Below are 14,211 nucleotides of genomic sequence, written 5' to 3' on the forward strand. Positions count from 1 at the left end.
CTGAATTCTCTGGCACTTGGCACTACATTAAAGGAAGGTTTTTCTTTGTTAAAATCACACTGTATATTCTCTTACTCTCTTGTACATTTTTTTTTTTTTTAATTTGACTCTCTGATCATTCCTCTGCCTCTCCTTTTTTCCCCAACACAGGTATATCTCATCCAGGTGGTGCAAACCTGCAATGTGGTCACCTTCGTGGAAAAATCGTTCAACCAGTTCTCAGAACTTCACAGCCACCTCCAGAAGCAATTCCCATCTCATGCCCTCCCAGAGTAAGGCAGCATATTAGTGAATGTTTTTCTGCTGTTAAGTGGTTCTCTCTTCTGTGCTCAGATAAATCTGTGAGAATATTCACGGCAGATGTATTTTTAGAAACACAAAGGCAGAGCAACATATTCTATCAAACCTTCTATTCAGCCCAGGAGGAAACTGAATCACAGACCATTGTGGCAGTCTAAGTTTTATATTTTATTGTTCCTTTTTTAATGGGAGGAGAAAAGGGGAACAGCTTTGGTCTGACAAAACTACTCCTGAAATTAAAGGGTAAGTGGTGTTTACTTCATTAAAGGTGCCTTTAATAGTTTTTATTTTCTTCATGATATTTATTAAAACTAAAGGGTAAGTGGTGTTTACTTCATTAAAGGTGCCTTTAATAGTTTTTATTTTCTTCATGATATTTATTAGAACTTATGGCAAGATCTGTGTGTTGAAGCAATGTAGGAAAGTTTGCAGTGGGTCAGAAGAGAAGTCTCTGACTCTAGCACCATGATGAACATTTTTACAGCATGATGCACATACCCCCAGCTGAGAAATGTACAATAATCTTATGTACTGTCCTGCCCCCAATACTTTGTACCTCACATCCTTTGGTTTATTATCTTTTGAAAAATCTGCTGCCATTAGTTGCAATAATTCTGAATATTACTGTGTATCCATGTGCATGTCCATTCCTGCTTTCCATTTTCTGAATGATATTTCTTCACAGTTTCCTGGGGTAGTGATTCCCATGGTTTTTTTCTGCCTTATATAAACCAGCTTTACCTTATGTAATGATTGTCCATTCCTTTAAAACTACAAGTGGAGTTATTTTTTCTACGTATATCACATACATTATACTGCATACATCAGTGAGTACAAAGTCCTTCTGACTCACCTGGTACAAGCCCTTCCTCAAGCTCAATCTACAAAAAAACAAAAGCTGGCTTAAGATACAAGCAGCTTACTTGAACCAAGCTGAGATTCAAGTGATAGGCTTGAAAAAGGCCTTTGGATTTGACATGAAATAAATAGCCACAAACGACATGCTTTGAACTAAAAGTCCATGAATTTCAGATCCAGAGCTGATATTCCCCCAAGATCATGAGAAGCATTCTGAAAAGTATGGTTTAAGGTTAGTTAATTCCAGAGACTCTGTCTCCTGCCTGAGGGGGTTTTATTGACTCCTATTTGATTCATTATGGCTTTCTCACATGAACTGGTTTGCAGCAGCTGCTGAGAACTGAAATTTCACTAAACAAGTACTGAAATTGCTTGAATTGTGGTTTTGATTTGGAGATACTTGCAGGCTAACCATTAGGTTGTAAAATAAAATATTTAACAAGTACCTGTTTATGATTTTTTCCTGTGGTGAGCAGAGCCCTTTGAAAGGAAATACATTTTTCTTCAGAAACACACAAACCTCAGAAACCCTTTAGCAAATTTCAAAAATAATACTAGTCACTTTTCAGAAAAATCTACCTCTAATAAAATCCTTTGCAACATTTTCACTGCTAAAGAGCACTTCAGAACTCACAGAGGGTTAATCTGTGTATACTGAAGCTGTCTCTAGGAGCTCCAGTGCTTTATTGCCATAATTCAGTCCTAGCAGTATCCTGTCACTGCAGGATCTTTCCCTAAGATTGTGTTAAAACAATTCATTTTATGATGGTTTTTGATAGGCACGTTTTTTAATGTTAAAATTTTACGTTGTGTTCTAACAGAACTTCATTAATTTGAGGTTTTTCATGTATCCCAGATTTTATTCTAATAATAAAAACCTAATTATTTCTTTATAGGAAGTTATTACTGAAACTGCCATGCCATATCAGACCATTAGTCTGCCTGTGTGCTACAAAGCACCAACTCTGGCTGATGCCAGATGCTTCAAAGGAAGGAAAAAGCCTTGTTCCGCAATGTAATCACAAAACCATTTTTAAAATGTCTGATTAAAAAAAAATTAAATGTTTAATATTGCTAGAATAATTGGAAATGCTCGCAGAAAGGACTTGGTTTCTGCTTTGTAATGATTCTATGAAATTGTACACATTCATGTCTCATTAGGAGAAAACATTGAAATATAAGAGCGCTTCATACAAGTGCTAAATACTGAGTTTATTGTAAGAAACAAATGGCAAAGCTCAGAGTTCTCAGAATCCAAAATTTTGTTATTGACATGTCCAATGCATATGTTCAGCCCATATTTAAAAGTTAGAAACACAGTTGCCCTAAGCAAGCCCTTGCACTCCAGCACCACCCTTCTCATTTGATTTCTGAGAAGGTATTAATTGTGTTTAATATCTGTTTTGTAAAATGCCAAAAATCTTTTCACCCAACAAAGCAGGAAGGGGATATATTTTACACACAGAACAACGTTCAGACAAGTAGGAAATGCAACGTGCTGTGCAGCACATCTGCAAGTTTATATTTTTCTGATCCATTTCAAGTAGATGCAAAGAATGGGAAGTTCACCTTTCCTAACACAAGGGCAATGCCACAGACACAATCCATCAAAAGCACAAAGGCCTTTAAAAGAAGGGTTCAGTGTCACCACAAGGTTCATGTTGTCCTTCACTCCAGCAGTTATTGGTGCTATCAATAACTCTGTCCTCTGTTTGGCCACTGTGCTTTGGATTCATCTTCTGAGCACCTGCATCTGCCAGCCAAAGCCCTCTTGTTGTGTTACACAGACTAACTCATTTTAAGCTGCTTCCACCCCTTGAAAGAAGTCCTTTTGTGCCCCAGAGGAGCCCAGAGCACTCACAGGCTGTCTCTGTGTGCCAGATGACCTGGGCTCTGTTTCTGTCTGTGTCATGAACCAGGGTCGTGTCACTTTTCCCTCCTCCTTCTGTGTCCTGCAGCTGTGATTTTGCCAGGGAGGAGTGTCACCTCTTCCTATCCATCTGTGCAGCCCCTAACTGAGCCCTGATCCTCCAGTTGATGGGCAGGAATCACCAGAAGTCCCTACATACCTGCAGCACGCTGGTGGCATCTGGTCCCTGGCTGGTTTAATGGCAGGCTAAGCCACACCAGCGCTGAGTTTTTCCCTACGGGATTTTGCAGCTGCATTCTTAAAGGTTGGCCAAGTGTCCCTTTCCAGTGTATCACAAACTACACAGATCCCTTGTCTGAACCCTTCAGGCACCTGTTGAGGTCCAGTGGATAAAAAAGCTCATAGCAGTAGCAAAAAAAAGAGGTTTGTAAACAAGACAAGCTTGACTATTTACAGTGGTGGTGGCGGGACATGAAATACAGCCAGATCAAAACTTCCACCTCTCTCTGTCTCATGCATTAGAGGACATAAAGCATAATGTTAATTATGCATCCTGCTATTAGCAATCCATATCACAAAACCCATTATGTGCAATTTAACCCAGACAGTTTTTCTAATGCTTCTTCAGCCTGGGAGATAAATACCCTTTGCCAGGGCAAGGTTAATACAAATTGATTATGCGTGTTGTTAAAACTCTAACCTTTTGACTCATCTAATATGCATTGTCTCTAAAATGCAAAGATGATTCAAGTAAAAAAATGGGAGGTTTTGACATTTTCAGCCACCAAATTATTTGAAAATTGACATAAGGCCATTCTATGCATCCGTAATTTATTTACTAACACAAAATTAAATTCATCTTAATAAAAACTCGGCAAGAACATTACTTTTGCTATTTTTATTGTTATAGCTTTTTTTGGGGGATTGATTTTGTTAGTGTGATGACCGTTTGTTTTCATATATTATTTTAATTATGCTAGTACCTGAAATTAGATATGGGATCAGGGATCTACTCTGAAAACCTTATCTACACTCTAAATAGCTGAGGTAAAAATGCAAGCAATGATATATTCATCAAATGTCACATTGTTGCTGTAAGGCTTTGGTGCTCAATGTTCTGTGGTAAGGATATGTCAGCTCTGGGCTGAGATCAGAGATCTGTTGTGCAAAAAGGCAGTGTTTTCTTGGCATCATCAGGGGCCAGTTACTTAGCTATATTTAGAGCCCATAAAATGCAAAGAACTTCCTTTTAGGATTTCTCTGTTTATTTACTTAATTTTAAATTAATTATTTAGAGAGAAAAAGTGCTTCAGTATGAGACAATTTACCAGCAAATTATTAGAAGAAGGTGAGTGACTGTAATGTGACCTGTAAGCTTACCCTGTAAGCATTCCTTCCCTTACCTGCAAAACCTTTTAGGAAGTCTTGGCTTTCTTCTGTTAAGTAGAGCTGGAAGTATTTTCAGCAATTAAAGTACAAGAATTCTGCTTAGGAATATTCTTCTTTTGCAGGTTTCCCCACTCGTGGCATTTACCTTTTACGGACCTTGAACATAAAAGAGTGAAGGATTTGAACCTCTATCTGAAGCAGCTATTAAGTGGCCCCAGGAAACTGGCTAATGTGAGCATTTCCAGTATTTCTTTTATTTGCACATGATTTCTAGCAGCATTTTACCAAAAAGATTCAGGAAATTTTCCACTGACTGTTTTTAAAAACAAAAAACCAAAAAAAATACATAAGTGACACATTTTCTAATGATGCATTTTGGGATGGAGCCATTGCAGTATTCATCAAAACTTAAGACAAAGACAAGTATGACTGAGAAATAGTTTATTAAACCTGGCAGGGCATTTTTCAGAAAAACTTTTCTTCCTTTGCTGCCATCGAAAAGTAGTGATTCACTGAATTTTTGACAGTAAGGAGTAGGTTCTGAGGAATGTAATGTCTAAAAAAAGAAGTAAGCTTTGAAATATTGAAAAGTCTGATTTTGACAGTTGTTAAATGAAAAGTTCCATTCTTTCAGTCCAGAAGTACCCTGTTCAAATTGTATTTAACAGGTAGAAGAAATAGTTTTGCAAACATAAAACCTAACCCAGAATGTTTCAATAATATCAGAATGATGCACTGTGTCCATTAAAATTGGTGTTTTCTCATTTATTATTCATTATTGTTCTCTGAGGTTTCAGGTTCTCCTCCTGTTTGATAATGGAAAGCCAAAATGGTAACAAATATTGACTTTTCATTGTGTGGGGCAGCACAGGGCTGAGAGCAGCAAAGGGGCTACAGACACCCTGGGAAGATGTAAAATCATCATGCTGCATCACTTCAGAGGCTGAACGGTCAATCCCTGACAGTGACACCAGGGTCTGAGAGAAAGGAGCATCCCAGTGAGCTTTTCCTGTCAGGAAAGCAGTCAGGGAAGGAAAAAGTGGTGTTTTATACTAGACCCCAGGCTGACAGAGAGGCTCAGTAAATTGCAGTGAGCCAAGGCACGAGCTCGTGGCTGAGCGAGCTGTTTCACTGCTGGCACGTTCTGCAGCACAGCCTGGGCCTCTGCCAGGTGAGCCCTGTCATGTCCCATGGCCTCAGGGCCACAGCACAAACTGGGGCTGCTTTGCTTTCATGGCAGGGACAGCCAAAGATGTTTGTATGACAAGATGTTTGTTCTCCAAAATCTCAGACATCTTGCAGGAGGGAAAAAAAAAAAATCTTTGCTGCCTAACTATATAACTTTCCCAGCTGTGACTTTGTCATGGAGATTAAAGAGGAAATTGTCCATATGCAAAACAAACAGGGGTATTCTTATTAATATGAATATAAATTCTAAGCCCTGAGTTGAAACTGAGAAGATCTCCAAAGAGGATAAAAATCTTTTTTGTCTCCCTGAGTTACACTTAATTTGTATGAACAGCTGACTTGGGTGCTTGGCTCCTTTGACTGACACTGCCAAAAAATCTGCTCCAGCTTGGGAAGATGGTTGTGCAAATAAAACACAAGAAGTTTCACCTCAGCGTGAGGAAGGACTTTCTTACACTGGGGGTGGCAGAGCACTGAACTGAGGGTCACGGAGTCTCCCTCCCTGGAGACATTCTGAGCTCTCCTGGTCATGTTCTGCATCACCTGCTGCAGGTGACCCTGCTGTGGCTGATGATCTCCAGAGGTCCCGTCCAACCCTAAGGATTCTGTGATTCCTTTCTGACCCTCATATCAGGGCCACAGGTTTATTCTACATTAGCACCTTTTGGTCACAGTTGAGGAAAAGCTGATCTAAGCCCATGACCTAGAAATGAAGAGCTCAGTGTCCTCTGCTGTGCTCTGAACTGCTGGAAGGTACATGGATTTTCCATTTGGGCCAAGCACTGCTGTGCAGAATCCTAATCTGCAGCCGAAAAATTCCACTGCTGGAATAGTCGTAAGAGCATTTCCTGGTCGCGCACAGAAGCTCTGTTGTGCCTCCTGCTCCGTGGGGTAGCACTCAGCCAGAGCAGGCTGCATGGCAATGGGCTTCCCAGTGTCCTTCTTCCTGCCATGGGCTTCCCAGTGTCTGTCCTTCTTCCTGCCATGGGCTTCCCCGTGTCCTTCTTCCTGCCATGAACTTCCCAGTGTCCTTCCTCCTGCCATGGGCTTCCCCGTGTCCTTCCTGCTGCCATGGGCTTCCCAGTGTCCTTCTTCCTGCCATGAACTTCCCAGTGTCCTTCTTCCTGCCTCTGTGGGCCTGCAGACACAGCCCTGGAGCTGGGGACATCCTCCCAGCCCTGGAGCACAGCCATGGCTGAGGAATTCAGAGGGAACTGGATCTGCTCGGGGACAGCCACTGCTGTGGCTCAGGGGGACAATTTTCCAGGTTGGTATGGCCTGGAGAAATACTGGAACCATGAGAAGAAAGCCATTTTTGTACCTGTGAGGGCTGTGCTGCTACTGGTGTGCTGGACTTGGAGGGCAAGGGACAACAAACAGAGGAAAGAGCAGATTGTTTCCATCCGTGAAGTGTTGCTGCATGTGGGAAATCATCTTTCTTACCTCCATGCAGCTAACCTGCAGTTCTTTAGAGTTATTGATACTCCATAAACATTGAATCGTGATTTTCACTTCAATATGCTGCTCCTGCTGGGAGGTGGGAGAAATTTAGAAAATACTGACGTGTTCTGACCCACTTAGAACAAGGAGACCAGTTGGTGGGTAATTTCCTTTGTACTCCCTTCTTTTTACTTTTCACTTTGGTATGACTCTTTTAAAAATATTGTGGTGTCATCTTGGCTTTAGTCTGAGCAGAAAGCCAAGCTATGAGGCTTTCTTGATAAAAATAAATACAATTATTTTGTCCCTTTCCATGCTTATGAAAACTTTGAAGTCAAATTTGTCCTTCTCAAAATGTTAAGGAGCCTGGCTCAAACCATTTAGTGAGTTGTCAGTTCTCAAGTATTATCAAACTGTCATTCCTATGAAATAATAAAACTATGTAGGAATAAATAATTAATTCATAAATATGTGATGAAATCTAGGAAGATCAGTTGCCTGTAGATCAAGATTCCTTTTACTTCCTTGCTACAGTCATTTCTTTATGCTGAATTGTAGCTGTAATATATTGTAGCTGTAGTAGGCTGGAGTATTGTCTGAGATAGGGAGAAGAGCTTTTATTTTGTTATAAAACACCCTTGTAACACTTGTAATCACTGTAAACACATTACCCTAAATGACTAGGCACCATTTTCTGCTCTGAATAATTTAGTCCAGTCCACACAGGACTGAATACATGCTTGGTTCTACCAATCAAGTAATTATAAATCCTAGAAATGAAGAAAGAATCAGATTACATCCAAATTCCTTCCTCAGTCATGCCTTAAATGCAAGCTTTTTAGTCCAGACTAAGTTCTGATTATGAAAATTTTATTATAATTAAGAGTAAGCCAGAATGTCACTGATCTTTTCTGCTGAATGGTTGGAACAAAGGAGGAGAGGTGGAAAACCACTGCCTTCTTATTTGCACTGGAGCTCAAATGGAACTGAATGTTTCTTTGAACCTTTCTTTAATGAACAGAAGCTTTTTCTTCCTCTGTCTCTGAATTTTAGTGCCAGATCCAGTAAATGCAGAAACATCAGCTGATGGAAATATTCATCTTGGACCAGTTTAAATTCTTAAATGTGCTCATGTCCATCCCTGTTCAAGGCTTTTTTTTAAAAAAAAGTCAGTCATTTTAAGCATAAGCCTCACTTAGTTACTTTTATTGAAGAACTGCCTAGAATAGGAGTCCTTTCTTAAATTCAGGTTAGCATGGTTATAAATAACTCCTTTACCAGACTGTGTTCCTGAACAAGCTGTATTCATTGCATCAATCACTACCAGGCAGAAGTTGATGCACCTTCCTTGTCCTACTGAGTCTGTTAGGACAGGATGCAGAACACCTTTCAGCACCATTTTTTGTTTGATTTCAAATTTCATTCTACTTGTCTCAAACCAGTGTCAATATTTCTGATCACAGCAAAAGAATCTTTAGTTTTGGGCCCTCTGCACCACTGCTGACTGACTCATCATCTGCATACACTGAAATACCTGAGTTTTTTAGATCTGCAGGGCAAAATTCTCAACAGTCTTCAGAGTTTTGAGTTTGCTTCTTTGAGTTTTGCTCTGTTGAATGGTAAAACAACCAAGTTACATCACCAATAAGAGGTGAAGCATCCAGAAATACTGAACTGAAAGCTGGCAACATGGAAGAGGACAAAAATATATGTTCCCAAAGCATAAAGCGAGTCTGTGACAAAAGACAGCTGCTGACCATTGTAATTTTTCTCTGTTTCACTCAACTCCAACTGAGTGATGGGCTGGATGGAGACTGCAGCCTCAATCTCATGACACGAATTAGGGCTGCCCTAGTGTCTTGCCATTTTATGACTGTATTTTGGGCAGGTTTTGCACTGCCTGGAGACACAGAGCAAGGTAAGGCTCTATTAATTAAGTTTGGTGTCAAACACAACAGTAAGTGCAGCTGTACAGCTGGTTATTCAGTAAAAAAAAACTTAAAACAAACAAAATGTCCTTTGGAGTTTGAGTCTATAAAGATTTCCTAAGTATCCAAATTAACTGAGGACTTTGGAGGTGAAGATAAACCTTGTGCAGGCAGGTAAGCAAACAGTGATGGTGTTTCAGCTGTGGATAGGTTCTATAAACAGCTTTATAGTGACTTATAGGCTTTGTAAGAGGACTTTAAAGAGGATGTAAATGAAAATGATTGTAAATTATGTTCACTCATTTTCAAACACACAGTAAAAACCAGGACCACAGCATTGTTCTAGGGTGACTAATGTTTTACACTGCAAAAGTAATCAATTTGATAAGAGTTTCCCATATTTCATTTCTGTTTTATTCACTAGTGCTCCTTGGGAATTGCAGAGAGGAGGAAAAAAGCTCCCACATGCCTGTATGGGGCTACATAACGTGGGGGAACAAAGTGGTCCCAGGGTTTGTAGGTCCCTTGAACTCCCACCACTCCTGTGTTCCTCTGGCAAGGCATCCAGCAGAGCCAAAATGGGGAGGGTTCAAAGTCCTCCCTCTTCTCCTGTCCTTTCCTGAAGTTATAACAGCTGCAGCAAGGTCAGCTTTTTTCTGGTTTCTTTCTTTCCTGCTGATTCTCCATCCTGTTAAAGTATTACAGGAACATGGGTGTTCTCTGACCCCAAATCTACTCTAGCACAGCTGAAAAGAAAGCAGAAAGCAGAGGGGAGGCTGCTTTTCCTTCTATCAAAATTAAATCTGGCTTGAAATCTGGCTGTGTTTCACAAACTGCAGAGTGTTTTTCTAGTTAGTCTCTGATGGAGAGCAGCAGACAAATTCTGCCATGCTGCAGTAGTGCAGTGCCAGCCCCCCAAGGCCGCTGAAATATTTTATTTCAGTTGTATCCTAGTGCAAGTAAAGGTGGAATTTGTCCCTTTTGAGTTAAATGGCTGAAAAAAGGTCTGTGAGTTCTAGCCAGACTGACCACACATACCACAGTCTGCTCCTGTTTGGGCTAATGTGTTGAGTGACCTGCAAAAATATCAGAATTAAGGATTATTGTCTTGTTAGGTAAGAATAGTAAGACAAGTGATAGGAGGATTTCCTAAAAGCCCCAAGTGGGCAGTATTTTAGGGAATTTCCATTTGCTGATTTAAAGGTAAGAATTCCAGGTGGGAAAAGGGTGAGTGAGTGCTTGTGGTCATCCTCAGTGCCTTCCTTTCTGCCAAGACCATCTCTGAGATTCTCACCCACAGTCACGTCTGTGTAACAAAAACTGCTGGGTTAGAAATGGGCTCTCTCCACCTTAAAACAGCTCATACATATGTTCAGACAGCTCTGTTTCTATTTAGCAGTGTTCTTGGGTGCAGGCTGAATTCTGTGCTTCAGCCCCATCAGCTGGGGTCTCACAGGTTTAGGAATCACCTGAAAGTTCAGCGCATTTTTTTGAGGTCTGCTGAAAAAGGGGGAACTTAATAAGGCACTTCCACATTTTCTGGTGGAAATCTAAGTGGTGGAGTCCTGCAGCAGGCAGATTAGCACAGGTCAGGGGAAAATTGCTGTCTTTTAAATAACAGTGTGCAAAATGCTTATCTCCACAAACACCAAGGAGACATCCAACCATTGCTTTTTAAGCACTTAGCCCTGGACAACCTGCTGCATCTGCTCCTGCCACTTGATCTCTTCCATTAAGTTTCTGCATTCCTTCTGCCCAACATCAGCCTTGCTGCTTCCCCTCAGGCTTCAGGACCTGCTGAGTGTGATGGGCCCACAGGCCAGGAAAGCTTTGCCATCAGCTGTGGCACCAGCAGGGTCCATGCCTGTCCTGTTCACTCCTGTTGTAAGCTCTGCATGATTCCACTTCTGTACTTAAACCAAATGTCTTCTTTTCTTCAGCATTCTCTCCTTTAGAATGAGATTTTGGAATTATTGCCTAAAACAACCTCTGCACCTAGTATGTACAAACCTCTTTGGTTCCTGCATTTCCATCTATTGCAGAAAGAGTAGGCGGAGAGGAAGCAGAAAGAACGCCATGCTGCTCAGTGTGGAATTTTTCATTTCTCTTTCAAGTCAGTCTGTGTATCTTTATTTCCATCTCCTGCCTAATTCTCTCAAGATCTTTGAACTCATAGGGCCACTTAAGTTTCTCTGCTTATTTTCATGCTGTCCAATAAAGGCTGGGCTGCCAAAAATATACTCTCAACCCTGGAGATTTCCTTCATTTGGGAGCTGTGCTGAAAGAGCGAGTGAAGGTCCCCTAGGGCATAACTCTGCTGTTTAAAGCTACTGGAAGCTGTGGCAGGTGTATGGGCTTTCCCCTGAAAGCTGTCTTCATCAGATGAGAGAATAATTACTCGTGCTCAGCACAGACAGGTGTATTGGCAGTCCACTGCTAATAACTTAAGGATCTGTCATTCAATTCAAGGAAAACAATTATGTTGGGTTTTCTTTCTTTTCTTCTTTTTATTTCCCCCTGATTTTTATTTGAAAGAATATAGCAGTGTGGGAGGAAAAAACTCCAAACAGTAGAGTGAAATATGAAAGGCAACTGTTAAAATAAATCCAGATTTCTAAATCTTATCTCTCCACTGAACATATACATCTGTTCCTCTGTTTGCTGTAACCACATGTTAACTCCTCACTAGCTGCTTTTGTCACTACCCTGTTCCTTTTCTTTTTTCCTTGCACAAATTATGCTACATCTTGTCAAATGGAAACAACACAAATACTACGTGAAGCACATCTTGCCGATAAGAGACACGGTATTTTCCACTGACTGGAAAAAAACAATGGTGACATTTTAATTCTGGAATCTTGAAAGTCTCTTGTCCTACCCATTCATTACAGTGTCAGTCCAAGTAACATCAGCATGAGTGTAACAATTCTAACCATCTTAAAGAATGGCCATTCTGAATTATGGCTTTATGAAAAGCTAATAAAATGCAATTACTGTCCAGCTTTGATTCAGAGTCATAAGAGTCCATTTAAGAATTCAGTTTTTATTGCCTCGCAAAATACTGAAATCTGGGGATTTGGTTTATTGTTTTAATTCTCTCCAGCTGAATGTAACTACCTGTTATATATGTTCACTAGAGCAGCACAGGTCAGTACATAAAAATAAAAGTTACAGCAGTACATAAGGTGGATTACTCTTTTAAACAGGATGGTGAAATATGATCATGCCTTTCACTCCCTGTGGGTTTCTGGTAGGATTTGACTGTGTATGGAGCTTTTCAGCGTGAGTATCCATTAAGCTGCCGTGGGAGGGAGGTTTGCACAATATCTGAGCCTCAGGGAGGCACACACGGGGTCAGGTACTTGGGGTCAGTCCCGTGCCAAGGGCAAGTTTCCTGCTGGCTACAGAGCTCACAGTAAAGACAGCCTCCTGCCTTTGTTTCACAGAGGGGCTGCTCTCTCAAAGTACTTGCAGCTGCTAATACAAATCTTGAGCTACTGGAGATGGAGTAGGAGCACAAATCTCTGCAGCTCGCTGCTGTCTCAAAGTGTTCTGACAGAAAGGGGCCAGGTGGGCACCAGAGCAGCATCTCTGAGAGTGCTGAAGGACATCATCATCCTCCCAGGGCCTGGGCAGAAGTCACTCCCTGGGTTCCTAGCTCATGGTCACGGGGGAAAAGCTCTCTTTTATTACAAACTCTAATATATGCATTAAAAATTACCAGCAAGCTTCTTGAAGGGGAATGATACAAGGAACAGAGTGCAACATATGATATTAGCTTCAGTGTTTGTATTCTCTTTCAGAATGAGCTTGTACTCAGCTTCTTTCTCAATTGGTCCAAAAATACCTTGGCAGAAGATTCATCATCTGTGACCTTAGGTATGTGGATTACCAATCTTATTTCTTCTCTAAGAAATGATAATCCTTGTTAGCATTATGCCAAAGTGAGCCTAAAATGTTTAGATGGTTTGGATTTTTTTTTAATGATATAAGGATACCAACAAATAATTCCTGATTCTCAAGGTCTTTGAAAGTGTGTTACTAAAGTCACCTGTAGATTTCTTTCTTTCTCATATTCCTTTCAGCCTCGCTTCATTTCTTTTTGCATAAACACGCCTATATGCAAGGCAAAAGTTTATTTATACAAATTGTGGCAAGTTTCTCGTTTTACAAAACAAAATATTCAAAGATTTTGGAGGAAAGGATGTGAGTCATGACAAAGCACAATGTGTGCTTGCACAAGCAAAGAAAATCAGGGGTGACTTCTAAAGTAATTTTCACAATGAGTGGAGCAAGTAAATAACAGAACATTATGTTAATGCTTAGGCATACATTATTAATGACTGTGGTAATTCACTTCTTGCTAAATGAGATGCTGCACTGTTCCCTTAGCCTATCTAAACACTTAACCCATTTTCCTCTTCTGTCCAGTGCCTAATTTAATCTAATTTCTGACATTACAGCATTAAGAGCCAAAGCATAAACCATAAAAAGTAAACTCTGAATGTTTATTGTCTTCCACTGCTTTTGTTCTGCACTGATAATAATCTTCTGTACTCAGTTTTTAGGCAAAATAAAACCTCATAAAGGAGTCTGCAGCTGCACTCTGCACCACAACAATTCAGCTGGTTGTTATGTGCTCCAAGTGATAGGATAGTTTCCAAGATCATCAGTTTTCCACATTTCAGAAAGGATTGTATCTCTGCATATTTAGTTTGCATGTCCATTAAGTTAATTTAATCCCTCTGCAGACAGAGGTTTCATTATCTCTTTTGCTGGGACCATTTTTTTTTTAAATCCATCAGAACAAAATAAATCCCACTCTGGCTTCTCAGCCTTTGGAAGACTCCCCCTGTGAGGAGTTTATTTGATTAGGGCATGCATTATCATATTAAACCCATTATGACTATTGAAAATTACTAATGGTTGCTCTAGCTTTTACAAAGGATCGAGGAGATAATGCAAAGATCTCCTAGGTGTTAGGAACATGTAAGCTGGGTCCATGGGCTGCATCTTTCTGTAGGTGTCTTCAAGCAAAGATACAGATGTCAGAGTGAGCTGAGGCACAAAGCAGTCAAAGTCACAGAATAATTTTGCTATGTCACTAATATTCAGCTGCCTAATTACTACAGAGAATCTGAGTGTAAAAGTTTTATGCAGAATCACAAACTGAATCTATTAAAAAAATTGAGAAATAACTTGCAACATCATAATTCCTACAGTGGAGTCCTGAGCCAG

General features: G+C 40.3%; 1 protein-coding gene across 1 annotated transcript in view; it reads left to right on the forward strand.

Annotated features, from left to right (window-relative positions):
* PIK3C2G (phosphatidylinositol-4-phosphate 3-kinase catalytic subunit type 2 gamma) overlaps positions 1–14,211 on the forward strand; it is a 190,586-nt gene that overhangs the window by 148,898 nt on the left and 27,477 nt on the right. Inside the window, exons 28-30 of the mRNA XM_014256031.2 lie at positions 151–272; positions 4,540–4,648; positions 12,777–12,852. Coding sequence (XP_014111506.2) covers positions 151–272; positions 4,540–4,648; positions 12,777–12,852 — 307 coding nt within the window. The remainder of the gene's footprint in view (positions 1–150; positions 273–4,539; positions 4,649–12,776; positions 12,853–14,211) is intronic.

The sequence above is a fragment of the Pseudopodoces humilis genome, chromosome 5 (assembly GCF_049639895.1).
Source record: "Pseudopodoces humilis isolate 2021_Gansu_Grassland_sample_001 chromosome 5, ASM4963989v1, whole genome shotgun sequence".
NCBI classification, from domain to species: Eukaryota; Metazoa; Chordata; class Aves; order Passeriformes; family Paridae; genus Pseudopodoces; species Pseudopodoces humilis.